This window comes from Apostichopus japonicus, chromosome 3 (assembly GCF_037975245.1).
Source record: "Apostichopus japonicus isolate 1M-3 chromosome 3, ASM3797524v1, whole genome shotgun sequence".
Classification (NCBI taxonomy): Eukaryota; Metazoa; Echinodermata; class Holothuroidea; order Aspidochirotida; family Stichopodidae; genus Apostichopus; species Apostichopus japonicus.
In genome coordinates, this window is record NC_092563.1 from 1,429,072 (window position 1) to 1,457,000 (window position 27,929).

At 38.5% G+C, this 27,929-nt stretch overlaps 2 protein-coding genes across 4 annotated transcripts; one reads left to right on the forward strand and one right to left on the reverse strand.

Moving 5' to 3' along the window:
- The first annotated feature begins 148 nt into the window (after positions 1-148).
- Positions 149-19,466, forward strand: LOC139959390 (protein IMPACT-like). Of its 3 annotated transcripts, none has more exons than XM_071956961.1 (12): positions 149-288; positions 1,693-1,801; positions 2,543-2,659; positions 3,393-3,445; positions 4,275-4,337; positions 12,801-12,883; positions 13,233-13,337; positions 13,786-13,877; positions 14,618-14,691; positions 15,753-15,843; positions 16,876-17,010; positions 17,369-19,466. In XM_071956961.1, the coding sequence occupies exons 2-12, from the start codon at positions 1,772-1,774 to the stop codon at positions 17,411-17,413; spliced, it is 888 nt and encodes a 295-aa protein (XP_071813062.1). In that variant the 5' UTR covers positions 149-288; positions 1,693-1,771; the 3' UTR covers positions 17,414-19,466. The 3 variants fall into 3 exon arrangements, with proteins under 3 accessions (XP_071813062.1, XP_071813064.1, XP_071813063.1); XM_071956963.1 differs by having other exon boundaries at positions 17,372-19,466; XM_071956962.1 differs by having other exon boundaries at positions 197-288; positions 1,750-1,801.
- On the reverse strand, positions 18,981-27,854 carry LOC139959387 (lysosomal phospholipase A and acyltransferase-like). The gene is made up of 8 exons (XM_071956955.1): positions 27,483-27,854; positions 26,343-26,496; positions 24,686-24,804; positions 24,167-24,265; positions 23,152-23,379; positions 21,053-21,298; positions 20,426-20,579; positions 18,981-19,857 (listed from the first exon to the last, which is right to left on the reverse strand). Exons 1-8 carry the CDS (start codon positions 27,718-27,720, stop codon positions 19,734-19,736), a joined length of 1,362 nt encoding a protein of 453 aa, XP_071813056.1. The 5' UTR covers positions 27,721-27,854; the 3' UTR covers positions 18,981-19,733.
- Between the last annotated feature and the right edge of the window lie 75 nt (positions 27,855-27,929).

Here is a 27,929-nt window from a genome sequence, read left to right on the forward strand (position 1 = left end):
CAAACTTTTAAATTACAGATCAACTTATGAATGAGTAAATTGTTGACGTGCGAAATGCATGAAGTATGTAATTTGCCGTTTAGTTGCAAACCTGTCCAATTTATCAAGTGATATTTTGCTGCTCAATGTTCGTGGACAATCTAGCATTTTAGTCCACTAAAAGGGAATCCCCTAGCTACCGACTGTAACTTGGCCCCGGCCTTATCGTATGTATCGTCTGTCACGTCACGTTCAGCTATGGCCGTCGGGACGATTCGACCTCGGTGTGACTCACGTGAACTTTACATGGTAATATGGTACATCTGAAGAGAACCCTCTTATTCGTGTATTCTTTATCACATGTTTATTAAGATATGATACTTAATCTGAGGTGATAGATATGTGCAACGTTTACCACCTTAACTTGGTTTGATTCTGAAGTTCTTTCGACGTGCATTATCGCGCAACTGGTATCAACCGTACACTAAAGAATAGGCTTTACGGCTAGTTATCAGTGACTCGATAAACCCATCTTGAGTTTGAACCCATACGGACCAAGCAATGAAATGCAACCTCATCAATGTTTGGAGCCTCTCCTCGATCTCCTCCATTTTAATCCCATTTTGCGAGGAAATTTGATAGTGTATGAACCAGATAGGTTAGCCGTCAAATTATTCAAGGTTAACACTAACTGTCTCGACTTACATACATATGAAAGTACTTCATGTTTCTGTTGACCATTTGACAACATCCATCTGCTTGTGTTGCAAATTCATAATAACATTTCTTAGTTAGGCCTATAGTGAAATATAACTTAATAGAACTTTGGAAATTCCAATTTGTATTGCTGAGCTACAAGCCTACAACAGGAGCTCACAAGTCCCAAAATATACCCCTATGCCTAGTGTGGGAACTATCACAGTTTTACCATGAGACCCATTGATGGTTTTATGTACAGTATAGTCTCTACAGTATGTGGGATCACCAAATCCTTTATTCTGTCAAACAAAGTAAGGCACCCAGGCTAAGGCCTATATGCAGGGTTATAGCCACGCCGGCCGGCGGCGGCCGGTGGTAACCGCCACTCACGCCTGCCGGCCGGCATTGGTAGTGAATAAACAGCCCACCGGCCGGCACAAAAAATAGTAAAATGCTTGTGAAATACAACAAAAGTAACAAATTTATCTTTCCCTTGCCGTAAAACATGATAATAACGTCACCTTTTTCTGTTATTTACCTTAAGCGGGCCCCTGGACGCCCGGCTGTGAGATGCGAGAGCTTCGCTCGCTACGCTTCGCAAATTTATTTAACCAGCACTCACAATCTCCTAGCTATAACCCTGCCTATATGTAATGGAGCTGCATATAAACACGTATTATAATGACAACAGGATACTGAACTTTTGAAAATGTCACTTGAAGAAGATGCAAAGGAAAACAATTGATGCTGACCAAAATATTGTTACAAAAATTTAAAAAATAGTGAGTTTTATATTAACTTTACAGCATAATTTGGTAATTACATCTCCATGATTCAGGGGACCAATCTCTAGGTCTTTTCTTGGAAATCTATACAGGTCTTTCAGGGAAGGAGGGGTGTGAAGTGGGGAACTGATTTGGACATTAAATTCTTAGATCAGCCTCTTTAAAAGCAGACTAAGTTCAATGAGTTTTTTCTAACCGTTTTTTTGTGTTCTTCTTTCCGTACATCTAGGTCTACATATTCCATGTTATGAAAAGATCATGTTGACATTTTCAAATCCTCTTTGAGGTACTAACTCAAATATACAAGGATGGCATCTGAAGATGACCTTACCAGACAGGTAACAATTAGAACTTCAATTATTTTTTTATATTTTTTTCATAGTGCTTGAACTTTCATATTCATCATCGTTTTATTGTAACTATTATCATCATCACTTGTGGAGCTATTGGCATTCTGTAGTTGTTGCATTATAATTTGGTATTGGGTTGGTAGCTAGGAAATACATAAATTAATTCAGCAATGTTGCATGCACCATATACTGCAACAGATCAAAATTTTGAAGAGCATATGGGTCATAAACTTTAATAAATATTGACCTTTGAAAGAAGAAAAATGAAGCTTGCTAATACTTGCTAATTAGGAAAGGTTTGTCAATTACTGTGCCTTCAATTGAATTGAAGGAATACTTCTCCCAAATGATGAACATATATTTGTGAAGGTACAGATTAGATCCTGTTATTTTTTTTTCCCATTGGTGGATCTTCTGTATACAAGTTTTTGATTTCTAGGATTCTCCACACTAATATATTTCTTAAATAAATCATGGTTACAATGTGGTTCTTTTTATTAGAGCTTAAAAAGTGAAATTAATGAAAGAAAAAACAACTGCAACAATAGACAACCAAATGTCTCTTTGAATGATTGAATCGATCTATGACCAGTTTTAGTCATTCTAGAATGTTTGGTGGGAACAGTACAATTAAATAATGCACTTTTAAAAGTGTCTTACTCTCTCCTAACTTGGAGAAATTGTTAATACCAAAGCTGTGAATATATCTTGTTTAATTACACTTCCCAGGTAGATGAATTGTCTGCAATGGTGGCTATATATTCTAGTGATTGGTGTGTTGTTGATGAATACCAAAGGATATATTGCTTGTCAGTGACTGAAGAAGAATGGAAAATAACTCTGCAGGTAAAGTATACCCTCAAGCTCTCCAGTAGAAGAAAACGTTTTTATACAGAAGGAGGCTAGTATTTGTCACCTCTCGATGTTGCAATGTATAAAATCCATCTGGTTTTAATACTGTCCAATCCCTTGCATTTCATTCTTGAGCTGATTCAGTGGGCTCCAGAATCCAACTTGGAAGTTTCACAGATATTAATGAGGGTACAATCAAAGTCTTCATTAGTCGACTAATTCCAAAACAATCAAGTTGGTGTGTTAGATCTACTGAACATTTTGTTTGAGAGTATAGTACCTCATTTTTACTTACAACGACTGAAATGTAGGGGATTGTAGGTCGAGTGAAAGAATCTTTTTTTTATAACATGTTTTCATATGAAATACTAATTGAGAAGTCGCAGTTTGGCAGGTAATAAATCTATCAAATTCAAGTTTTAGTGAATAAGGGACAAAATGAGAAACCAGTATTAAATCAGTTTGTGGCTTAATGACTGCAGCTGTTGATTTTGACAAACTTGACAGAGGTGCTCTTGCATTAATTGCGGCTCTCGAGCAAAGGTTTCCTGCCTTTCCTTTGCCGAAATGTTTCCCAAATTATGTTTGAAAAAGTGATGAAAAATTGCTCAACTATATATTTGGTCTTTTCAGTTAGTTTTTTTTTTCTAAGGAATAATATATTACTACTGTGAATCATTTACTTTCATATGCAAGTTTTTGTCATAGATCCTATGATTTTTACCAGGTTCATCTCCCTGAGACATATCCAAGTCAATCATCTCCAGAATTTCAGATTCAGTAAGTCTCTTTGGAAAGAATTTCTTAGTGTAACCTTTTAATGGATGTTTAAAGTAAAGTATTTTTTGAAATGTCCTTGGATGTAGTCCTATGGAAACCTTTTTGAAAATGACATGCAAGAGCATAATAAGGTCAAGTGTTAAGGCAAGGGACTTACTCACGCTCTAAAGGATTTCAGGCTGGATTCCTGAGTGGCCGGATCATTTTATGGTGTCCTTGGGAGCTTATCACCTATGGTGCTGGAACTGGGCAGCAGTCTATGTTAGGTGCTCCATGGTATTCATAGTTAAAATACCACGCAAGTGACTGTTGGAATTGTACTACACCCACAGGGGAGGGGGGGGGGGCAAGGGGCTAAAAGGTTAACAGTGGGGTTCACCAGGGGTTCACTGTTTCAAATTCATGTGAAAAGGTCTTGACACCAGCCTGTAGACCTTCTTCTCGTATTTGGCAACAAATCTTTCAGATTAATCAATGTCATTGGAAAACAAATCTTATGTAACATTGTGAAATTCATAGTTTGCACTAAAGTGTGTAGTATAAGGGTGGGAATTGAACTTTCATTAACTTTTTGATTACTACACTAGCTATGGAAACACTAAATTGTTATAATTATTCAAACACTGTAAGTGTTTGCTGTGTGTTTGTGAGAGCCAAAACTATTTAAAATGAGCTAATAGTTCCAAGACCGAAAAACTTTTGTAGCTAGAGCTTTTGTATTTGAACACTGTACTGTGGATTATGGTGCTAGGCTTTTATCAACCTTGAAGGAACAGCCATCTTTATTTCTATATATTATTTCATTATTTTCACTCTGTCTTTGTTGTAGTACACCCTGGCTTCGGGATGAAGAGCGTGTTATCTTAGAATCAGGTCTACTCTCAATTTGCAGGTAAAATTATTTTGGTGAGTTCATTGGTCTAGCCAGTTTAGACACAGGGAAGGAAATTTAATATTCAAACCCCTCCAATATTAAATTCTCAAATGTATTTCATCGGTAAAAGTCTTCGGTTAGAATCAGGTGTACTGTCGATATACAAGTGTAACAGGTGGAGTACAAAGAATAGTCTAAGACGCCATCTGTGGTGCTGTGATCTTTATTGTGGAACTTGACTTTGTTCCCCGAACAAACTCCTATTAAGAAATGAAAAGATGAAACACGACCATAAGCAAAAATAGAAAAATAGCCAATGTTAAAGGAATAAAAAAGAATATGAAATGCAAAAAGGGACGGAGTATCATACGTTAATTACAATGGAGTCAAAGGTCCTAGTAGAAAGCTCCTACTGTCATTACCTACATGTATGTCATACCCGTGAACTCAATATGAAGCTTATGAATCGACTATGAACCCAGAGTAATCTAAGGTTTAATCACGGCCAACTAGGTATACACACTGAGCACCCGACAACTAAGATTATACCGCACGCACTCTAGTGACCTGACGACAACTCCTGAGGGACCCAAATAGGGCTACCAGGCATGCCACCTCCAGAGTAACCTATCACTTATACACCATAGAATGCGCAAATTATCTAATAAAGACTAGCATTACCGACTCAAGGAGAAATAATAATGCCTATCTGCCTGTAGGTTAATAACAACTCTCTCATAAGGAACCCCCCACACGGCTTTGCTCCAAGCTTAAGGTTCTATGAGAGGTCTCATGATGAGTTTTGCTCTCACTCCCTTAATTATATACGTTAACAACTTGATTGTCTTGTAATCCACCTTAACTAAATCACTAATAATTATAATGAAAACTTGAACCACAGCTGTATCAAATACTGTAGCTATTCTACTTGCAATAGCCAAGATACCGTCAAACAAGCATGAAAATGAAAGTAAATGACTACAGGTACATATATAATGAGCCTAACTTTGCAATACATGTAAATACTGCTGTACAAGGAATCCCTGCATAAAAGCATGGCAATGATAAATAAGCTTACCCCTCTTCAAACTCCTTAAAACTAGATGATCAAGTCGTTCTGAATACACAGCTTGTTACCAGGTGATCATCTTCATTAAAATGTACCCCTTAGAAGAGCAGGATACGGCAAAATAGTTAGAGATAAATGTTTACGATTTGTTTAGCACATGTGTTGTTGTAAGAATACAATGAGATTTAGCTTTTTTTCCCGAGGTTAAAGTTCCCCAAATCCCATCAGCACATTCAACTTGGTACTAAATAGAGGGCGGTATTTACAATCTAACATTCTGTGCCTGTCACACACACCCCCTCCTTTAGTATTGTCGTCCCTGACAATAGCTGGAATTACTAAAAGGTTGAATAACAGGTTTTGAAACAATTTAAGTAAGGAAAATACGGATACAGAGTTTTCAGAAAAGTACAAAAAGAAAATAAAGATATCAATACAACAGCCTCACCACTTTGAGGACGCCCGAAAGGCAAAACATCACATCAAAAGTATACATGTCACAAGAACAGTTTTGTGTCGAACTAAAAATAAATACTCGGCGGCCCTAGCTAGTGCAAATCCTTCAAGCTATTCTTTACTTTGTCGGCTAGACAACATACGTGCAATGAGTAACTGGGTCTCACATATTTTGTCAAGCATTGCTCTATCTACATCTATAGCAAAACCTATCTCCTCTTGAGACACAGAACAAGGTAAGTTGTGAGGGTTGGGGTGCTGCCCTGCATTTAGTCTCGAACTTCTGCGTGGTACGACTTCAATGTCATCATTAACACCAGGTTGTTGTTCACAAGGCTCCGGGCTATTAGCATCCCCCTGCTTATCAAAGTCTGCGTGATTGTCATCACCAGGGTCTTCTATCATCCGGGCTCTCTCTTCGGGCTTCAGACGGTATTCTATGACAATTTCTCCATCACCACTGTCATCATTGTTCACTTCACCGGAATCACTATGTGGTGGCTCGTGGTTGACCGTAGTTGGGGAAGGGACATCGACTACCAGTTTCTTTGTATCTAGCAGATCACGACGGTTTAGAGTTTTAATAGGCCCATCTCCAACTAGAGGTTCTACTACATAGACTGGGCCATCAGGGTCTGGTCGGCTGATCACTTTGTGTGGGATGTCATCCCAGGCATCTTGTATTTTGTGTCTACCCTGGTGACGTTTCCTGGTAAACACTCTGGTACCAAGTTGTAGATCTGTGTCAGACTGGGCCAGATTATCCAGTCTCTGCTTTCTCCTCAACATCTCACTGTTGGTCTTGGCAGTGGCCGCCTCAAATGCCCTGTTCAACCTTGACTGGTGACTTTCTACCCAAGAATCTCCTATCTCTATGCCCAGTAGATGATCAACGGGGAGGGTAGGTTCCCGTCCAAAGAACAGATAATGTGGTGCATACCCTGTGGTGGAGTGAGGGGTTGCATTATAAGCATAGATAAGCTCCGGCAGATGACTTGGCCAGGACCTCTTGTTGTCGGCCGACAGGGTTCGTAATCGGTCATGCAAAGTGCGGTTGAAACGTTCACACTGAGCATTCCCCTCTGGATGGTACGGCGTTGTTCTGGATTTGTGAATACCGTACAGCTGGCACAAATGTCGAATGACACTGCTCTCAAAGTTTCTCCCTTGGTCACTGTGCAGTCTGAGCGGCACTCCAAACTTAACAAACCACTCCTTAACAAGAACCTTTGCCACCGTCTCTGCTCTCTGATCTTTGGTTGGTATCGCCTGAGTGAATTTTGTAAAAATGTCTGTAAGTACTAAGACATTTTCATAGCCACTGGAACTCTTTTCCAACATGGTGAAGTCCATCGCCAATACTTCTAAGGGCTTCTTTGCAGTGAGGGTACCCATTTTCGTTCGCACTCTTTTTCCGGCTTTAGCCAATGAGCACCTCTGGCATTTCTGACAATGGTCTGTAATGTTAGCCACCATTCCTGGCCAGAAACAACGTTTTTGGACGAGTTGAATGGTCTTTTCTGGTGACTGGTGCCCAACCTTGTCATGGAGGGATTCTAGGACTGTCTCTTTCAGGGCCTGAGGTAGGCATAGTTGTAAAGTTTCATGCCCTGCCAGGATTACTCGTCTGTACAACAAACCATTGGCCTCATGGAGCTTCTTCCAATCTCTTGCTACTCTCCGTACTAATGGTGTCTCTTCTTTCAAAGTGTGATGTTCAGGCTCCGTTCCTTTATTCCAGAAGTGCCACACCCTTTTGAATATGGGGTCACTTTGTTGCAGCCGAATCAGTTCGATCTGGTTGAACGATGGAAAGGTGGATGTTGATGAAGGCCTGGTGTTAGCAGATTTGCAGCCAATTTCTCGTAACCATACCTGGTCGGTATTATCATAGACTTTCTGGACCAGCTCAGGTGGGATCAAGGATGTCTGTCTGGGTGCTTTTTCCAATCGTTTTGCAAGAATCTGTTCAAACCTCACCGTTTGCGGTTCTGTTCCATGCTGAGTCTTACGACTGAGTGAGTCTGCATTCTGATTGCTTTTACCGCTTCTATACTTCACTTTGAATCTGAAAGGTGACAGTTCAGCCATCCATCGTGTCTCTGTTGCTCCCAGTTTAGTAGATGTTTGGAGATAACTTAGTGGATTGTTATCTGTCCACACCACAAACTCGGCTCCAATAAGCAGATCTCTAAACTTCTCAGTGATTGCCCACTTTAAGGCAAGCAGTTCCAACTTCATGCTGCTGTAGTTTTCCATATTCTTTTCATGAGGCTTGAGCCCTCTACTTGCATAGGCTAGAACTACTACTTTGTCACCTTGTTTCTGTGACAGCACTGCACCGAGGCCATGGAAGCTAGCGTCTGTCTCCAGTATAAATGGCTCTGTGAAGACTGGATACCCAAGGATAGGAGAGGAGAGAAGTTTCTCCTTCAGGCTGCAGAAAGCTTCTTCATGCCCTGATTCCCATTTCTCATAGAAGGTGGGAGTTCTCCCTGGCAATGTTGTACCCTTGACTTTCTTTTTCTTACCCACCTGGGTGGAGCCTACAAGTGCATGTAGAGGTGCACTTATCTTCGCGTAGCCTGGCACAAACCTCCTGTAATAACCCGTCAAGCCCAGGAACCCCCTTAGCTCCTTCTCGTTTCTTGGTAGTGGCCAGTCCTTGACAGCTCGAATCTTTTCAGGATCGGGCGATATTCCCTCACTTGACACAACGTGTCCCAGGTATCGGACTTTCTTTCTGAAAAGTTGGCATTTACTGGGCTTAAGCTTTAAGTTGTGCCTCTCCAGTCTCTCGATGACCATCTCCAGACGAGCAGTTGTCTCCTCTACAGTTGAGCCAAATACCAAAATGTCATCAAGATAAATCAGAAGTGTTTGCATATTCTGATCGCCAAATATGTGATCCATGAGTCGCATGAACGTTGCCGGAGCATTGCAGAGTCCGAAAGGCATTCTGAGGTATTCATACAGGCCTCCGGTACCTGCTCGAAAGGCCGTTTTCTCCACATCTTCCTCTGCAACCGGCACTTGGTAGTAGCCATGAGAAAGGTCAAGGCTGCAAAAATATTTTGCCCCTTTCAAAGCATCCAAAGCCTCCTCTATCCTCGGCAAAGGATACGCATCCTTTCGAGTCTTGTTGTTGAGAGCACGATAGTCAACACACAACCTCAGCTTTCCATCTTTCTTACGGACTAGTACAACAGGCGAAGCAAAAGGGCTGCTTGACTCCTGTATGACTTTCTGCTTTAGTAGCTTCTCTAGGTGTTCTCTCACCTCTTGCCATTCATGTGGTGGTATCCTCCTGTGTGGCACCTTTATCGGAGTGTCATCACTAAGGGGAATTGTGTGTTTGATCTTGTCACAAAACCCCACATCATCATCACTGGTGCTGAAGACTCCTTTATGCATGGATAGCATCCCTAGTACCGTTTTCATTTCTGACTCTGTGATGTCTGGACCAAAATCAATCTCAGGTAGAACTTTGTCATACCATTGGGTTTCACTTACTCTCTGCTCCTGCAAGGAAACATTAACTGGCTTGTTGAGGTCTTCAACTGCTCTCAGAATGGCAACCGGTGTTCGGGGCTGTAGATAAACATCACGAGGAGCTAGATTCAGTACCTGAGACAGAATCCTACCATTTTCTGTCACTTTCACCATGGTAGGGCAGACGAAGACACCATTCTGTAGGTGGGTGCTCAAATTTTCTTGCTGCTCTATGAGGGCCTCATATGGGGTCTGTGACACTGCTGGCTTCACTGTGCATTCGACTAACACAGCTGTCCTTCCCGGCAACAGTACCGGTTCCTTACCAGCAATCCTCACCTCACAGATTCTTCCCTCCTCATCCCCAAGAGAGCCTGCCACTTTCTCCTGATATAAGGCCAAGACATGAGCCCACTTATTTCCTTCAGAAAGAAGTTGCTGCAAGTAGCTTTCACCAAGTGACTTCTTCAATAATTCGGACAACTGCTCAAAGATGTTGGACCCCAGCAGGCCAGGAACTGCCGCCTTACGCTGCGCCATGGGCGTACCAACCAGATCCCTGGTAACAAGGAACCCAGCATAAAAATTCTGCCCCAGAGCTGTCACAGGTAGTTCCGCAAAGCCGACATATGGCACATCTAGCCCCTGAGCCGCAGACAGCTGCAGTATGGTGGAGATGTCTATCAGTTCCTCTGATGGGCAATTTTGGTAGAAAAAGGATTCCGTAATAGTTGAAACCTGGGCCCCAGTATCAATTAGACATCTTGTTGGAACATTACTTACTTCTAGTGTCACCTCTGGACATTTGCCAACCGCCTTCTTCAGTAATGAGCCAGTTGTCAACATCGAGACACCTGCTGTGCGACTCTTCACAACAGGTGGAGCTAGTTTAAATTGGCAGGTTGCTGAGTTGAGGCTGGGCTAGCTGCCTTTTTCGTCATCTCCGGACAGTTTCTCTTTATGTGGTCCGGTGAGTTGCACTTAAAGCAGAGCCCCCTACCAGGAGGGTGTTGTTGTCTCCCTCTAGTGACAAATTCCAGCAACTGATTGATTTGTTCCTGTTGAGCCTTAATTTGTCTTGACTGCTCTCTCACGATGTTTTCTACAGAGGTTTCGTCAGCCTTCAATTCCTCAGTCGCAACATTTCTCGGTTTTGGGTGAGTCTTGGTTGAGCGCCCATACCAAACAAGGGCTTGATCCCTGGCATCAAAGAAGCTTAACTTAGGGTTTTCGAGGTTAATCCTCCTAAGCTCTCTGCGAAGGCCTTCGTCTCTGACAGACTCCGCAAGCCTTCCCTTCAAGTTGCTTTCCCTGCATGTAGAGAACGAAGAATCTAGGGCTACAATTCTATCGTACAGGTCAACCAGTTCCAGCGAACACGTCACGAGGTCTTCCTCCTCCCTCTGCCTGTAGGAGAAGAATCGCTGCTGGAGAAGAGCTAGGCTCTCACCATCCCCAAATACTTTCAGCAGTACCTGAAATATCTTCTCAGCATCTTTGGTAATAGCATCTCCTCTGCCCACTATCTCTTTCCTTGCCTTACCAGCCAGGTGGTCAAGAATGTACGCTGGCTGCTCGCCCGCCGTCATTCCCCTCGATGCCATCTGTCCCCTTACATCTGCTACCCATTCAGCAATAGTTTGGTCTCCTGGCTTCTGGGGGCGGTCTTTGAATCTTTCAAGGCGTCTGTCGTGGGAGATGTACATCCGCCGTATCTCGGGCGTGACGTCTGTAGCACTTGAGGCAGTGCTTTCGACTTCCTGCTTCTCCAACTCAGCTGTCATCTGTGCAGATAACAGTTTCTCCGCCTCCAAAGCTTCTTTCAGAGCAGCGAGCTCAGCCTGTAGTTGCTTCTCCATCTCGACTCCAGCCAGTACTGTACCTCTATCACCATGTACCTTCTGACAAGCCTACGTCCGCCTTAGTTGAATACCATGAAGAGGGGGTTGTCAAGGGTCTTCCACATCCTGTCCGTGACGCCAAAATGTAACAGGTGGAGTACAAAGAATAGTCTAAGACGCCATCTGTGGTGCTGTGATCTTTATTGTGGAACTTGACTTTGTTCCCCGAACAAACTCCTATTAAGAAATGAAAAGATGAAACACGACCATAAGCAAAAATAGAAAAATAGCCAATGTTAAAGGAATAAAAAAGAATATGAAATGCAAAAAGGGACGGAGTATCATACGTTAATTACAATGGAGTCAAAGGTCCTAGTAGAAAGCTCCTACTGTCATTACCTACATGTATGTCATACCCGTGAACTCAATATGAAGCTTATGAATCGACTATGAACCCAGAGTAATCTAAGGTTTAATCACGGCCAACTAGGTATACACACTGAGCACCCGACAACTAAGATTATACCGCACGCACTCTAGTGACCTGACGACAACTCCTGAGGGACCCAAATAGGGCTACCAGGCATGCCACCTCCAGAGTAACCTATCACTTATACACCATAGAATGCGCAAATTATCTAATAAAGACTAGCATTACCGACTCAAGGAGAAATAATAATGCCTATCTGCCTGTAGGTTAATAACAACTCTCTCATAAGGAACCCCCCACACGGCTTTGCTCCAAGCTTAAGGTTCTATGAGAGGTCTCATGATGAGTTTTGCTCTCACTCCCTTAATTATATACGTTAACAACTTGATTGTCTTGTAATCCACCTTAACTAAATCACTAATAATTATAATGAAAACTTGAACCACAGCTGTATCAAATACTGTAGCTATTCTACTTGCAATAGCCAAGATACCGTCAAACAAGCATGAAAATGAAAGTAAATGACTACAGGTACATATATAATGAGCCTAACTTTGCAATACATGTAAATACTGCTGTACAAGGAATCCCTGCATAAAAGCATGGCAATGATAAATAAGCTTACCCCTCTTCAAACTCCTTAAAACTAGATGATCAAGTCGTTCTGAATACACAGCTTGTTACCAGGTGATCATCTTCATTAAAATGTACCCCTTAGAAGAGCAGGATACGGCAAAATAGTTAGAGATAAATGTTTACGATTTGTTTAGCACATGTGTTGTTGTAAGAATACAATGAGATTTAGCTTTTTTTCCCGAGGTTAAAGTTCCCCAAATCCCATCAGCACATTCAACTTGGTACTAAATAGAGGGCGGTATTTACAATCTAACATTCTGTGCCTGTCACACAAGTAAACATTATATTGGTGAATTCATCGGTGTGGTCAGTTTTGTCACAATCAATGAAAAATGAATATTCATACCCCTTCAGTATTCAAGTAATTTCTTTCATTGATAAAAGTCTTTTGTTTTTTAGTATAAAGTAACGTATAATTTAGCTCATGCAAAGTCTGGTGATGTCTTAAATCGTTGTGTAAATTCCATATTCCTTATCAATTAGTCAGCTTTTGTTGTAGCGCTTTTTGTACTTTAGCTACTTGTCAAAGAATGAAAAGTTTATTTTTATATTATCAGAGAAAATGAAGGAGAGTGCGTGTTGCACCTACTTGCGGAGAAAGTTCGACAACATCTTCAGGAAAGAGATGATAGCAAGTCTGGTAAGATGATTTACTGTAGAGCTTTTCAATGTTAACATGATCATTCATTTTTACACAACACAGTTGTTCAAAAAAAAAGAATAGCAAAGCTTTAAAAGCGGTAAATTTTTGTAACTGAGACTATGATAAAGTTATCAAGATATTTTCCACGCAGAATTGCAGCAAATCTTGTAAACGCTAAATGGCTAAATGTGTAGAGTACGATCTGGGCAAGAATGCATTGGTTTGATACCATCTTTAAGTGCATCAGTATTGCGCCTATACATATGTTATAATATGTATGTTACATTAATCGCGTTCTGTATGTTCTATAAACTACTGTACTAGCTCTTTCCCCATCCTCCCTCAGGTTCTGAGGTGGAGTCTTCCCTCGAGACGTGGATATCTTTAGATGGCAATGGAAGTGATTCTGACACACCATCTGGGGCTCCATCTGTACCAGAGGCAGAAATTGGTAAGATGACTATTATGGACAAACATCCTTCCAATAGCACATGTAGGTAGTCACACTGTTGCTGCATGTTGTGAAATACTTGAAATACACAGAGAACATGTTCAAGTTAGGCTTTAAAGAATAAAACTAATATGTTTTTCAAGATTTGCTAATATTGGGAAGAAAATGCAAACTGCCTTTAAGTCAGACAGCTGCCATGACACACAAACAGAATGGAAAAAACACATTGTTTTTTCGGGCCATTGGCTAGGGTTTGATAAGCCAGTGGTTACATGTGAGACATGTGCCTCAAGAGTTTCGCTTGTGATGAATTTTTCTCAGCCAAAAAGCTCCAAAGTGTTTGCCTATCATTTAAGTGATCAGGCCAGTTTCCACCCCACGCCCCCCTTCCCTTTCCCACCCCAATTTCCATGGTCATCACCTTCATTTTACCATCTTTCATCTCCAGAAATTCCAGAAATATTACACGGAGAACCCTTCACAGACAGAAAAAGTACCTTTCAGGGTCATATTGCATTCCCAGTCATGTCAGTTAAACAGGTATGTGTCTTGTTTGTCCCATATTGATGATCATGATGTACAAACATTACCTTCCACTTTATATAAATTCTTTTGATTAGTTATTTGAGCACATAGTAAAAATAAACTTAAATAGTTTGAATGCCACACCACTTAACTAGCATAACTATAAAATTCTACTCGCCAATACAAAAAAATTCACTCCCAAGTCAATAATATTAGGTGATAGTGTCTGTACCATAATGGTTGCATTGTTAATATCTAAGCTAATGAAATTTCCAAACCAATGGACTTTGCTTCTAGGCTAATATTAGGAATGTGCTTCTGTGTAAATGTATCATGCCATGATGCTTTAAAAATTACTCAAGAAAACGAAAAAACATATGATATGGTGTGCACCATTTACAGGACATGTTCTGTATGAAGAAATTTGAAATGACCATCAGGAAGGCTACAGCTGTTGTGCATGGTTACCCATTGCTAGTAAACTTCCACAGTGTGTTCTATGTTATGGTCTATGTAAGGTTTGATGTAACACTAGGTCAAATGTGACACAGAGCTCAGATCGAAAATCTGTTTTTGTTGGACACCCTGAAAACTAAATCAGTATCGGTCAAACGTAAAGAACGCTCTTCTGTGTTAAATGTACTGTCGTCAAATGTTTACTTTCCGTTGACATCTAACTTTGAGTTGTACAATCTTTGCACAAGAACGTTGGTGTTATGAAGATGTCTCATAACCCACCACTCCTTCACTCCCAGGTTAAGATGGTTCTCAGAAAGCTGTATGAAAACAGGAAGATAGCCAATGCTACTCATAACATCATGGCCTACAGGTAGGTCTCCAAAACAATAAGAAAGTAGTTGGTGACACTTCTCTGATATTCTTCAGATACACTCCAGCCTATATACACTCCAGCCTGTACATATATATATTGTATATATATTGCTTATATAAGTCTCAAATCACCGGCCTCAACAAAGACTTGGGATCCCTTAACAACTACAGTATAAGTTCTACAAACATATGTAATCCATTCTTTGCTCCTTAATCAGCTTCCTGTATAGTCATGGTTTATTTGGTTTTAATTCCATCAATGCAACTTACACTTATCTAGTGTAATACTTTCATTGTATTACATTTTGTACTTTTCATTTGACAGCCAAGTGTTGCTGACCAAGGTCCCAGGGGGACCGAAAATTCCAATATATTTTTTAAACATTACTCCTTATTTGTCAGTTATGAGTCATATCTTATTTCTCTATTAATATATATATATATATATATATCTATATATATCTATATATATATATATATATATATTATATATGTACTTGAGAAACAAAATGAACTGTCCCTGGTTTACATTGTTTTGTAGGATAACTGCTATCTTGAAACTATGTAGACATTACCATTGCTCTTACAGGTCACATGTATCCCCTCATTTCACTGCCTAATTAGCCACTGTATAAAGGAAGAGCAAATGTCAGAAAATGCCAACAACAATGTCTTAAGACAGCTCAGTTTAAGTAATGTTTCAGCAATAAGCACTGCGTCAAAACTTTGTGGAACCCTTCTATGGATGACATAAAAAAAAAATTGCAAACTAAATTATTAATAGAACTAATTATTTCAAAATAATTAAAAACACTGCTTCAGGTGCTGTTGAATCTTGCCAACTCAACTAATCAGCACTAAATCTCTGTTATAACTGAAGTCTACTGGAAGTCATATTTTCATTACAAATTTTGGCTCAAGTTTGGCATGTCTACATTTATGTCTACCTTCAATGGGTGATAATTTTTTCTCAAACACCAATATTGTCTCCTGTGGACGAATCACAAAATTCTAAATTGTCCATGTTGTTTTTGTTTATTCAATTTTCTGATATGCTAGGATCGAGTTACCATCCACTGGAGCCTTCCTCCAGGACTGTGACGATGACGGGGAGACGGCTGCTGCTGCTAGAGTCCTTCATCTCCTACAGGTATGTGGAATCTATCAAACCCCCCTGCCTCCCCCTCCCCCTCCCCACTAACTTATATAACTAGACATTTCTTTCAATTGTTTAGAGTTTTGTTGTCCTGTTCTTTAGTGCATATATAGGTATGTACATGTAAAAACATTTTATGGAATTGATTCCCGATAGCTTGGGATGGAGGGTGCAGTTTACGAATCTTGCCCTTGGGGAGGGAGAGGGGGGATTGAAAGCTAGGCTACAGAGCCTATTATTGTCACAAGTTCAAGCACTCCAAATAAATGGTATAATGATCCAGTTGGTTATTTTCTCTTCTCCTTCTTTCAAATTAATGCTGAATCATGATGTGAATATGATCATGAGACCTTCCAATTCAAGTCATAATTCAGATCTGAGCTAACCCTCAGAACTTCGCTCAAATATCTGAGGCTTAGAAATTTGCCGTATACAGCCGAGGGAAGCCACTATGATTGGATGTTGTATACAGACTGTAGATAAGTTGAAAAAGTGCATACCCCCAAAATATATGACTTGTACTTATAACATTGCTCCAAAGAAAAACTAAATATGTGATGACTTTTTCTTTTTCTTTGAGTGTGAGAACAGACGAGTAAACACTTCCAGAGATGCATTTAATTCTTGGGAAAGTCTCCAGAGTGATTATAAGCGATTAAAAGGAACTTTTTATAGAATAATCTAAATATATTCTATAATATTACATGACAGTAGCTATAAATATATATATAATAAGTGTGTTATGAAGATGTAAAAACAAATAAATCACATGTAGTCGTGCATAAAGCTAAACTTTAGATAATTATATAATCTGCTCTCTTCAGACCTATTTATTTTAACCGTAAATTGTCTTCACATACGCTGTCATAGAATGTATAAGTGATTTTTAAATTCAATTTTGCACTGATTGAGCTGAAACTGCAAAGTTGGATTTTCAAACTATAAACTTGCATTTGTTTATGTCTTAACAAATCACTTGAAACAATATAATCAACGATGACAATATATTTTTTGTCTATCGTCTAGATAGTGGACGCAAGAAATGTGGTGGTAATTGTGTCAAGGTGGTTTGGAGGAATTTTATTACATCTCGATAGATTCAAACACATCAGTAATGCTGCCAGAAACATGCTGGAACTAACGGGATTCATAGAAAATAAGGTAGGTTGGTGTTATTCTCTTTAAATAATTTCTCTTTCATATTAAATTTGAACTATTTTCTGTATTATCATATTTCCGTTTTTTTTTTAAATAAGAACAGCTGAGTTATTAGACTGTAGCAAAATTTGTGGTGCTGAGATAAAGTATGCGTCATGCCAAACAACCGTATTAAATCTGTCTGCCATTTTCTTTTTGCAATGTATAACAACATGGGAAAATGATTTACTTTGTCAGTACCAGTCACAGCATAGAATTGTCAATAATAACTTTCACAGGCAATCAGTTAATGGATGTCGAATCCATTAAGCTCAATACAGGATTTGGACAATGCTTCTATTCGTCTATTTTCGTTCTTCAGCAGGATAAAGTTAAGAAGAAGACCGTGAAATCGAAACGGAAATGATATAAGGTGTGGGGACAAGGCATCAAAACATGTAAGACTGTCACTGCACTGAAGTTTGAGGTCCAAATTACGTCATGGATCGATATACAGGAATCAGTGGAAAGTGGCTAGGTACCAGTTCACAGATGATCACTGGACCATTCGTACATGGACCTTCAATTTATGATCAAGTCTAACAAATTAATATATCAGTCATGCGGGCCTAGAATTTCACAATTTTAGCTAAATTTGCCAGTACTGACAAAATCTTCTGGCTGAAATCAAATTTTCACTGGCATTTTCCTGAATTAAAACACACATCAGTTTACTGTACAGGCTTTTGAGAGCAGCCCAAGAATATTTGCTGATTATAAGCAATATTAACTACAGGGTTTGTGTTAGGTATGGATATCATGCCGATTCTGTGTCACTGACGATTGTTTAGTAGACTTATCATGTGTTTATGTCCTTAATGTCTACTGGCAGAAAATTGTCAGTGCCTTTCTTTTCTACTGGCAAAGGGCAAAATCTACGGGTATTTAGGTATTTTAGCCAGAATTTTGAGACAGGTGAATGTAACATCAACTAGTGAGAACTGATGTATGTTGGCATACATGAAAGAAATTGACAAGTAATTACATCTGTTCAGCATTGTTTGTCTTTGTCATGTTTGAAAAAGTAATTAATTGTGCTGCTTTTGGAAACAATGTTACATCACATAATGAAGAAAACAGTAATGAACATGACGCTGTCTAACCTGCCATTTGCTCGTTTGTGATATTAAACTACTAAAAGCTTATTATCTTGGTCTCGTCAAATTTGGTGAAATTTCCAGTAAACTGCCTACCACATGCAAAAACTGCTCTAATTGATATTAATACAAATCCAATTGCTCTTGCCAGTTTGATTTTGTCACAAGATGCTAGGTATAGTGATTATTTCAAAGTACGTTTAAGTTGTGAACTTCCTTTGCCGTGTTTAATGTCGTAACAGTTTTATCAACTCTCTTATGTTTGTCATCCCCAAAGAGAAAGTCAATCTAGCCAAACCACCCACAGAAAAATCAAGTGAGCCAAAAAAAAATTCTCTCCTTTGTAAGAATTTTGGAATGAAAAATTGGAAAATTTGCAATCTTCAATATCCACAAAGTTTGATGGCCAAATTACACAAGTTACATAAGTTGACATTCTGTTCTCAAGTAGATCATCCTAGTCCTTCACTCAAGCAATTAATGATCATATTATTTTTGGAGGTATGTAAATTGATCAATTCTGTGGAAAAGCATGGTTTCAAATATTGAAAATCTATATTTATAAAGAGAGTGTCAAAGTGCGTAAATATTTTTCTTAAACGATGAAAGAGAGAAATATGAAATCAGTTGGTATCTATCATTACTAAAGTTATGTTTATGGCATTATTTTATTGATGTTGAGATATTGTTGCTTTGAGCCCTCTCATCAGGAGAGGGGTTGAGGTTGTTGGGTTTGGATTGTGTTCTATTGGTTGGTTTATCTTCATAATTTTTTCCATAACATAAGTTCACTCAAAAAGGCAAAAGACACAGAAAATACTTTGTGGACAAAGAAAGTCGGCATTTGTGATTCTATTTCTAAGGCAAACTTCTTTCAATTAAGCAAAACTTCTAATAAGATCAATTAAAGTGTTAAGTTGGCAACATTAATAAAAAAAAAAATCATTTGTAAATTATTCTTTTTTGTTAATTGAGTAACTTTGCCCAGCCATGTGATTCTTTCGTTTAACTTTCAACAAAACATTGACACAACAAACACTCATAAATGAACAAAGTAATGCAGCATAAAGTAACTTAAAAACCTAGCAAACCAATTAAATATGAAACCTTTGCCGAAAAAAAAAGAAAAACAAAACTGCTGCCATAGCCTATCATAAGACCAGGCAATAGATGAAATATAGCACTTGGAGGTTAATAACACATAATGCTATTAACGATTTATGAATATTAACATTTAGTTATCTTTTCTACTAAATGAAAGACAACTTGATCATTCTTTTCCTGTATTATATACAATAAATGTATAAAATACGTAAAAAAAAAGAAGACAAAAAACCCTTCACCAACAAAATAATTCTCAATAAGTGAAATTTTTTACAGAGAATACACCCAATAAGAATGAACACAAAGATTTTACAAAACCCAGCAGATCTCACACCCACTCTCATACTTGGTGGTTAATACTTTATATATGCGGCTAAGGATGATGAAGGTATGCAGTTACAGAGGCAATCGTGTTTGCGAGCAGATCAGCTGTTTTAGAGCTGGCTTCAATTTTTGTAGACGAGATTACTATTTGCTATATATTCATTAATGAGGAATGAGTACATTCTGTAGAAGATATTGATGAAGTTGTGGCATTTGAAGAATTGAGAGATGCTCCCCCTTATCAATTTCATATTCTTCCACCTGCTGTGGTTGCTCATTTTTCCATCTGTAAATACAAAATTAAAAAAAGGGTAATATAATAATTACCGTCTTAAAACGGTTGGGGAGTGGAAACATGAAAAAAAAAAAAATGCAAATTTTGCTGATATTAAGTACAAAAACCTTCACTTTAGAGTAACACAAAACCCCAAAATTAATCTTTTTCACTGCCTTCCTTGCCAATGCAACTCTCCCACCTTAACTTAAATTGTTGGGTGATGTTATCATTTAAGATCCTTTGAGCTTCATGTGGGAATGTTATTAATTAAATTAAAGTTTCAATGATTCTGCTATTACATCGAGATTGAGCTGTTTAACTTCAATCGGGCACCATTTTCATGTAGGTCCCCTCAAAAATCCATTTTCCCCCTTGGCCACAAAGGACATGGGGAATTCCTCAACTCTCACCCCTCTTCACGAGCCATGACAAGTTGACCTTCTCTTTTTAGAGGAAAATATTATATCCACGTATCACATTTCCTAAGACTTCCATTTCTCAATGACCTCCTAAATTGAATCACTTTGAAGTTACTTTAACTTTATGAAAGACAGAGAAGGCAAAGTTCAGTTCTTACTTCAAGAAAGATTTAAGTGATCTCATGTTGACCGTTCCGTCCCCAGCTCCATAATGGACATGTGGTTGGTCATCAGGAAACTGGAAGATTTCATCATATATAAATCGTTCAGGAGTAGGCATATTCTTTCCATGAATGTGAAACACTGGCACACCTATTGAAGGATCAATAAACAGTTAACTAAAAACGTTTTCTTGATATAGATGCCATTTAATTTGAAGGAGATATTAACCAGCAGGTGAAACAAATAAATTTGAGTGCAATACCAAATTTGACAGTAATCAGATTAAGGCATATTATACCATGGAGACCTCTGAATTAATATTGTAATCGATGCTTCATGAAAAGCATGACAGTTCTTGTGAAAACATGGAAAATCAACATACTTAAGTATAAAGTTGAACAAAGCTGCACTCTAGGAATTTCCTATTGGAACTTTGGGCCTGTATTTAGAAGGTATTCAAAGTTTGTCTTATAGTCGGCCTCATACGACTTTTCACCTGCACAAAAGAGCAACAGGAATGTTGTATGCACTGCTATAAATTTCCAACTCTGGGTGTATACTGCAAGTTTCATCACTAAAATGATCTCAGTCAAAAATTGAAACAAAGAAGAGTATTTCTGTACCTGGAGCTACTAAATCATGGACTAAGTCCTTGGTATCGTTTCTTAGTAATTTCCCGGTTTCAAACTGAATATCGGAGAAGAATTCGTCAAAATCACTGACAGTGTAATTTTTCTTTGGGGTTATGATTAAGACTTCATTGGCACTCCAATATGTGTCGGATGGCATCAAGAAAGCACTGCTGGGATATGTTCGTTGGGCGGGGCGTACAACCAATGGATTGATGACTTTCTCGTCCAGATTATCTCCTAATAAATAAGAAAGAAGAATGTCCACATTTTTCTTGCACTTGCAAATTTAAGAAAGAAACATGTGTTTCTGTTGAGTGGTTATATTAACCAGAAAACGAACGTTCAGTGTAGGGATGCACCGGATATCCGGTCCGGCCGGACTATTCGGCCAGATAGTGAGCAATTATCCGGTTCCAGCTGGATATTTTTCAAAATCTGGCCGGATCTTTTTCAAAATCTGGCCTGAATTATTCCTTAAAAAGGTGTTGGTATTAACTTAAGTCAATGTAAACTATTTCCAAAAATTAATAAAAACATTCAAAGTAAGGAAAAATTAGGTTTAACATGTTTAATTTAATTTTCTCAATGGTCTGACCCACTAAATGGGGTCTTAATTTCACCTTCTTTATAATATGTGTATACCTCACCTAACATTTGCTCCTTGTTTTATACTTCAACTTCTTAGTAATGATTTTCTTTTATGTAATGAGAAAATCGGGTTCCGGCCGGATTTTATCCGGCCGGATTTCATGTACTATCCGGCAAAATCCGGTTCCAGCCGGATCCAAAAGTTTGAATCCTGTGCATCCCTAGTGCAGTGGTTACATTGCCTACACATATTCATAATGTGGTAAGCCATACATGTTAATGTACATGATCTTGAGCACACCAAAATGAAGAGGATTATCTATTGGCTTATGCTGCAACATATAAAGAACGGTATCAGGAAACAGTAATCATGCTGACAAAGTACTTAAATTTAATTCACTGGTAAGGATTCCACAGTATAGAAGTTTTATACCAATTCCTAATGCAAATCCCTGGAAGCTTTGTTAATAGACTGAGAGCTCTTTATGAGATTGTGAAATATTTTGACAATCTACAAGTCATTAGGTATGAATCATAACAGAAATTGCCAGTCTGAGACCAATTAAGATAACCTTTTGACTCCTTGATCCAATTTTGCCACCATTTGAGATAACCTGTTGACCCCTTGAAGCTGAAAGGGTGCTACTGGATAAGGGCCACTTGAGTGTACTGAAAGCAATACTACACATCAACTTTCCTTGCACTTTGCTGGATGACTGTATGTTCTGTTAAAAACTTAAAGAGCCCCTTCACAAAACTTTACTGAACTGAATTTGACCAAGTATGTTCACCCGAAGAAAATTGACCTCTTTTGACCTCTACCAATCATAGGGCATCTATCTACCACGTCTATCTACATTGACTCAATTTGGTCTTGAGATAGTGTTTACAAGCTTTTCACTGTGATAACACTCTAGCCACGCCCATTTATGAATAACAATGAGAATGAATTTCTTGATTATATAACCATGAACCTATCATCAACTGACTTCACCATATCAAGTATGAACTAAATCGAACATACAGTTGAAATATTGCCATTATAAGTATTTTACGTTAAGTCTGCCCACTTATCAATATGCAGGAGATGGGAACCACAAACAATAGAGCACACCTACACATCATGGGGCATCTACCTACCAAGCATGACAATGACTCAACTTGTGCTTCTAGAGATATCATGTTTACAAGCTGGCGGTCACATACACACGCACCCACGCATACCTTCCTAGAATTGAATAACTTCACACTTTGTATTTCATAATATATGCATAGGCCTAATGATTATGCATATCATCTGGAATGGGTTGCATACCATATTTTTGCCTCATGTTCACAAGCTATAGCAATGCCAATAGCATACACCTGTTAAATCCTACAACATAAAAGCAACTCCAAATTAGCACCCAGATTAGCACTTGACTCAGACCCATAAATGTAAACCAAACACAGGGCAAGTTGATATTATTTAATTTACCCACTTGCCATACACTTTTGCTTACCTGAAGCAAACAATCGCATCACTTTTGCGGCACCTGCAAAAGGTGAGGCAATCGGAGCATAGGCTTGGACATATTTTTCCTTCCAGGACTGTTCCATGTGATTCAGGAAATACAGACCGAAAAGTCCGCCCAAACTGTGAGTAATGATGACGACCTTACGCTGGTTGTTCAAGGTGTAAGTTTCCTCAATAAGGGTCTTCAATTGACTAAAGTAGGCGTTCTCTGTATCTAGAATGAAGGATACGAGAATAACAATGATAAATGAACGGTTTAGGATTGTAACCTTGAAGTGAAAACTACCTGAAATGTGAAATGCAACAGCTACAGTGAACTTGTCTTCTTTTTCTCTCTTTTTCTTTAATCAGTCCACTCATCCTCCCTCCCCCCCCCCCCCAACCCTCCTACCACACTCCCTGCCTCACATCCACATCACCCTGATGTCCTCCTTACCACCCACCTAGTTTCCTCCTACCATCACTTCAACCCTGATTATGAGATATGCAACTCTGGTATGTGATGAAAACTAAAATGTGCTGGTTTTCAGAATTCAGAGTACAGCCAAGCAAAGGTATCGTACTTCATGGACAAATCAACAACAAGGTTTCATGCAGAGAGAGTACAGCTTATAAGCCCTGATGACATCACAGACAGTCCACTGTGATCCACCTCATAGACTAATTAATGATGGGTGCAATAGTTTGGTCTTTTGTGTAAGTGTCATATCATCTGCCACAGGACAATTCCTTTCAGGAAGTAACTCCTCCTAGTACTTCAGTTTACATGAATTTATGCACAGCAAGCATGATCATTCCCTTTATAATTATCCACAATGGACTAAAATGAATCATTCATATTGTTTAAAAAGGTACAGACAATGATATTAGATGGTAAACTATGATTGGGAGGAACATGTTTCCTGTTTGGAAAACAAACAACAAAAAACAGCAACAGCCTCCTCAACAACAGCAAGTTTAACAAAATAATCGTAGTCATTGAGAAGGGCAAAAATACTTACTGGGTGCCATTCGAAAGTCGAATGGTGCTCCACGAATTGAGACTCCTCTCTTGTAGCCCCTCTCGACCATAGCATTCACCAGACCAACAAAATACTCCCCTGTAAAGTATATAAAATATTTAGGAAACAAACTATCTCTAACTTCTGAATAGTATTTGATAACAGTTGAAAGTTCCATCCATTGATAAAACAGAGTGACAGCTAGTAACCAGACTTTCAAGGCCCAGTCATGCAACTAACATGTAACCTATAAAATAAATTTTGAATTTAAAACCAAGCTTTACAAAAGCAGTTTAACCTGCCCCTGCATTTCTTTCCTTTTGTCTTTGGCTTCTCAATACTACATTCCCATGACTATAATATACAGCATCGTGATTGTGTCAAGTTTCGTATCAAATCATGCAGTAAAACAGATTTCTTTACTTTGATCAGTCACAGACAATAATTGACAGGTTTTGTTCAATTGCCAAACAAAGGCGGAAGGAAGACACTTAATGCAAAGTACTGATGACAACATACCAAAAGGTAGATGACTGGGATCTATCCATTCTACACTCTCTGTTCCTCCAAAGCCAGGGACGGTTATGTTCACTCCATCTGGACTGGATGACTTCTTGGTCTTGGGATCGTATATCAATCTGTGATTAAGATCAAACTCAAACATCAGCACCATTCATAAAAGGGTGACAATCAACTTCACAACGTAAAATGGAATAACAATTTACTATTAAGCATTATCTAGGGTTTAGTGGATATCTTTTTAAAGGACATTATAAACAGTATACAAGAACAAATTATGTAGTGAAAGCAAATATGTGAAAACCACAATTCAATAAGTTACAGCATTGAGGCAGGATATCGGTTTCCAAAACAAAGGAATTTGTGGAGTGATACAAGTTCGTGAAAGTTTAAAAAGTAAAATAAACAGTTCTCTCTTTTTTAATATAATTACCTGAAAATTGAACCAATCTACCCCATGAAAAGAACGTGTTTGTGGTAGTAAAATATATGCGAGAATACCTTGAAGAATTTTGCAACATTTGAAATTTCTCAAATTTTTTGGAGATTTGGAAGATTTGGAAACACTTAAAACTACAGAACAAACCAAGTTTCTTAAAAGTCTGCTGTATAGACCCCAACTATAGCTTGCTATCATGGAAAAAATTATTGGGATTACCTAATTGACCTGCCTTGGTCGTAAAATGACCTCATTTTACCAATTAGTCTGCCACATATTTGAATTCTTGTATGAGGGTCTTTGTGAGAACGCTGTATGATTAACTACACTGTAAACATGAACATATTTTCACACAGTGTTTACACAAAGAGCCTAATGGTGTTAAGAAGCTATTCAGGCTAATTGTAAAGCCTGAGGTCGATTTACGACTGTGGGAGGTGGATTTACGACTGTGGCTGGTCGATCATTTGACCGAAGTGAGATCCACAGTATTGAACTTGCAACCAACATAAAAATGTACATATGAATCTTTGTCACTTTTTAGCTGCTGTTGCTGCCAGCAAGTCTTGAGAGGGAACCAACCAACATCTTCTAATGTAGACTAGCGTACTGAAATATGAAACCATGTTCTCTCCTATATCCATTATTTTAAAAAACCTTTGGAAAATTGTTTTCATATTTAAGAATTTAGGAGAAGAAACATATGAAGAGAAGAAAGATTATTTTAAGGTATGCCAACATATACCTCAGAAGCTATACCTGAGGTTACATATTCACACCAAAACAGATTTTCAGATAACTAATGATACATCTCCATGGCATCATTTGCACAATTTCATAAGGACCCTGGGGCACTACCGAAAAAATATGGATAATTACTCCAGATGATACCAAACTTTGTATGCAGCACTGAGTTTCAAAAAATTTGGTGCTGAGTTGTTCTTTGGAATCTAAATAAAGGTTTTAAATGAAATATATACTTTGTGACATCAATTAGTTTGACGTGATGCTAATTGGCTATAGCAGACTTTTATGTTACCATGCAGACAGAGATTTATTTTGCAAATTTTTTGGTTTGTAATGTACTTCTTGGAAGTTTATATGGAAGTTAAGGACATAAACAGCAATATGCTGTTAATATTTTCTCATGACATCTTTCAAAAATTAAAATCCTGTCACATTACATCCCCAAAATTGTACAATTGATTTATAATTTACCTTATATTATCAGTAAAACAGTTGATTGCTAATGGTAACAGCTCCTCCAAGTCCAACCAGAGTGTAAACGCATCTGCACTTTTGCTGCAGTATATGTGGGCAGCTTCACTTCTATTCAGTACGGCTAGAAGCTGGTTGCCACCATCTCCTGGAACTACAATGCAAGAAAAACAAAACATTTCAGACCACTTTGGAAAGGAAATAGCCTGACATTCATTTGCAAACAATTCAGACATATCAACACTGAGAAATTTAATAACTGTTTAGACCCAAGGCATAGCCTCTTACTTAGAGGACCTTACTTAATTAACATCCATTAAAACCTCATTATATATCACTTTATGAACAAGTCCAAACCTCTACCTATCTTGATTGTCTGACTGAATCACACAATACTTTAATAAGACGTACTGATTGCCAAAATCTTGGTCCTTTTCTAGAAATCAAGTGAAAGAAATACCCTAATGTAAATATCACCTTTGTTTACTAGCGAAGTAATGGTTTTTGTTTAAAACAATAATCATATGCATGCAAAAGCATATACTCAATATAGTTATATTAGAATATACAAAGTGAACATCTTTATCTGTATTCAGCACGGCTATGGATTCAACTGCCATCAAAGCAATGAAAGGTACTTGTTACATGTGTCCTGCAAATGACTCACTGTGTTACTAAAACATGTGAGATAAGAAAAGCGAGAGACCTGACCTTGTGAGATCTTCTACAGACATTAGTCAATCATTCAATGGTGCTAGATACATATGACATTATGATCTGGAGGCTACACTGACATGATAATTCTACAGTTAGGTTGGCTGATATAGGCCCCTAACTGAGTTACGATGTAGAGGGCCTAGAACTAGAATTAGGCGGTAGTTACCCTTAATATATGACACCTTAGCTTATGTTATTTCTCTTGTCATTTTATGCACTGATAAGTATGATAAATGGAATAAACGAAACGAAATCGAATCCAGTTTTGCCTACAGTATAAATTATAATATAGGCCGAGCCTAGATTTTGCTTGACAGTTGCAACAGTGTAGCCTACGCATCATTCAAGTTCCTTTTAACTTTTGATCAAACAAGGAAAGCTACAAAGGCCTCTGGTTTACTGTGAGATCAAAAGTTTTCGTACGTAAAACAGCAGGATATCCCACGACTTTGGTGAAAAGCAACGCATCCTGTCTTTGAAGGAAGGCTTTGTCTAACGTCGTATGTTTCGCGGAACTGGAGCTCACGTTATTGACACCTTTGTAACTTTCACTACTATTATTAAGTTTTGGACGATGGAATGCGTCAAACAAATTTGGTTCATCTCCTGTAACAAAACTCAAAGTAGCAACGAAGAAAGACACACAAACAAGCAGTTTCATGTTGGCCGTTATATTGAGAAGCAAACCAGGCTGCAACTTTACTGGTTGAGCGGTAACTACCTATTTTGACCTGCTGCAGCAATTAATTACGTTAAAAAAGCATTTACGGAGACTACGCTATGCATACAATGAATACAAAGCCTTTGTACAGCAACAACTCCCTGGTACGATGAAATGAGTAAGATTCACGTGAGTTGAAATAAACAAGT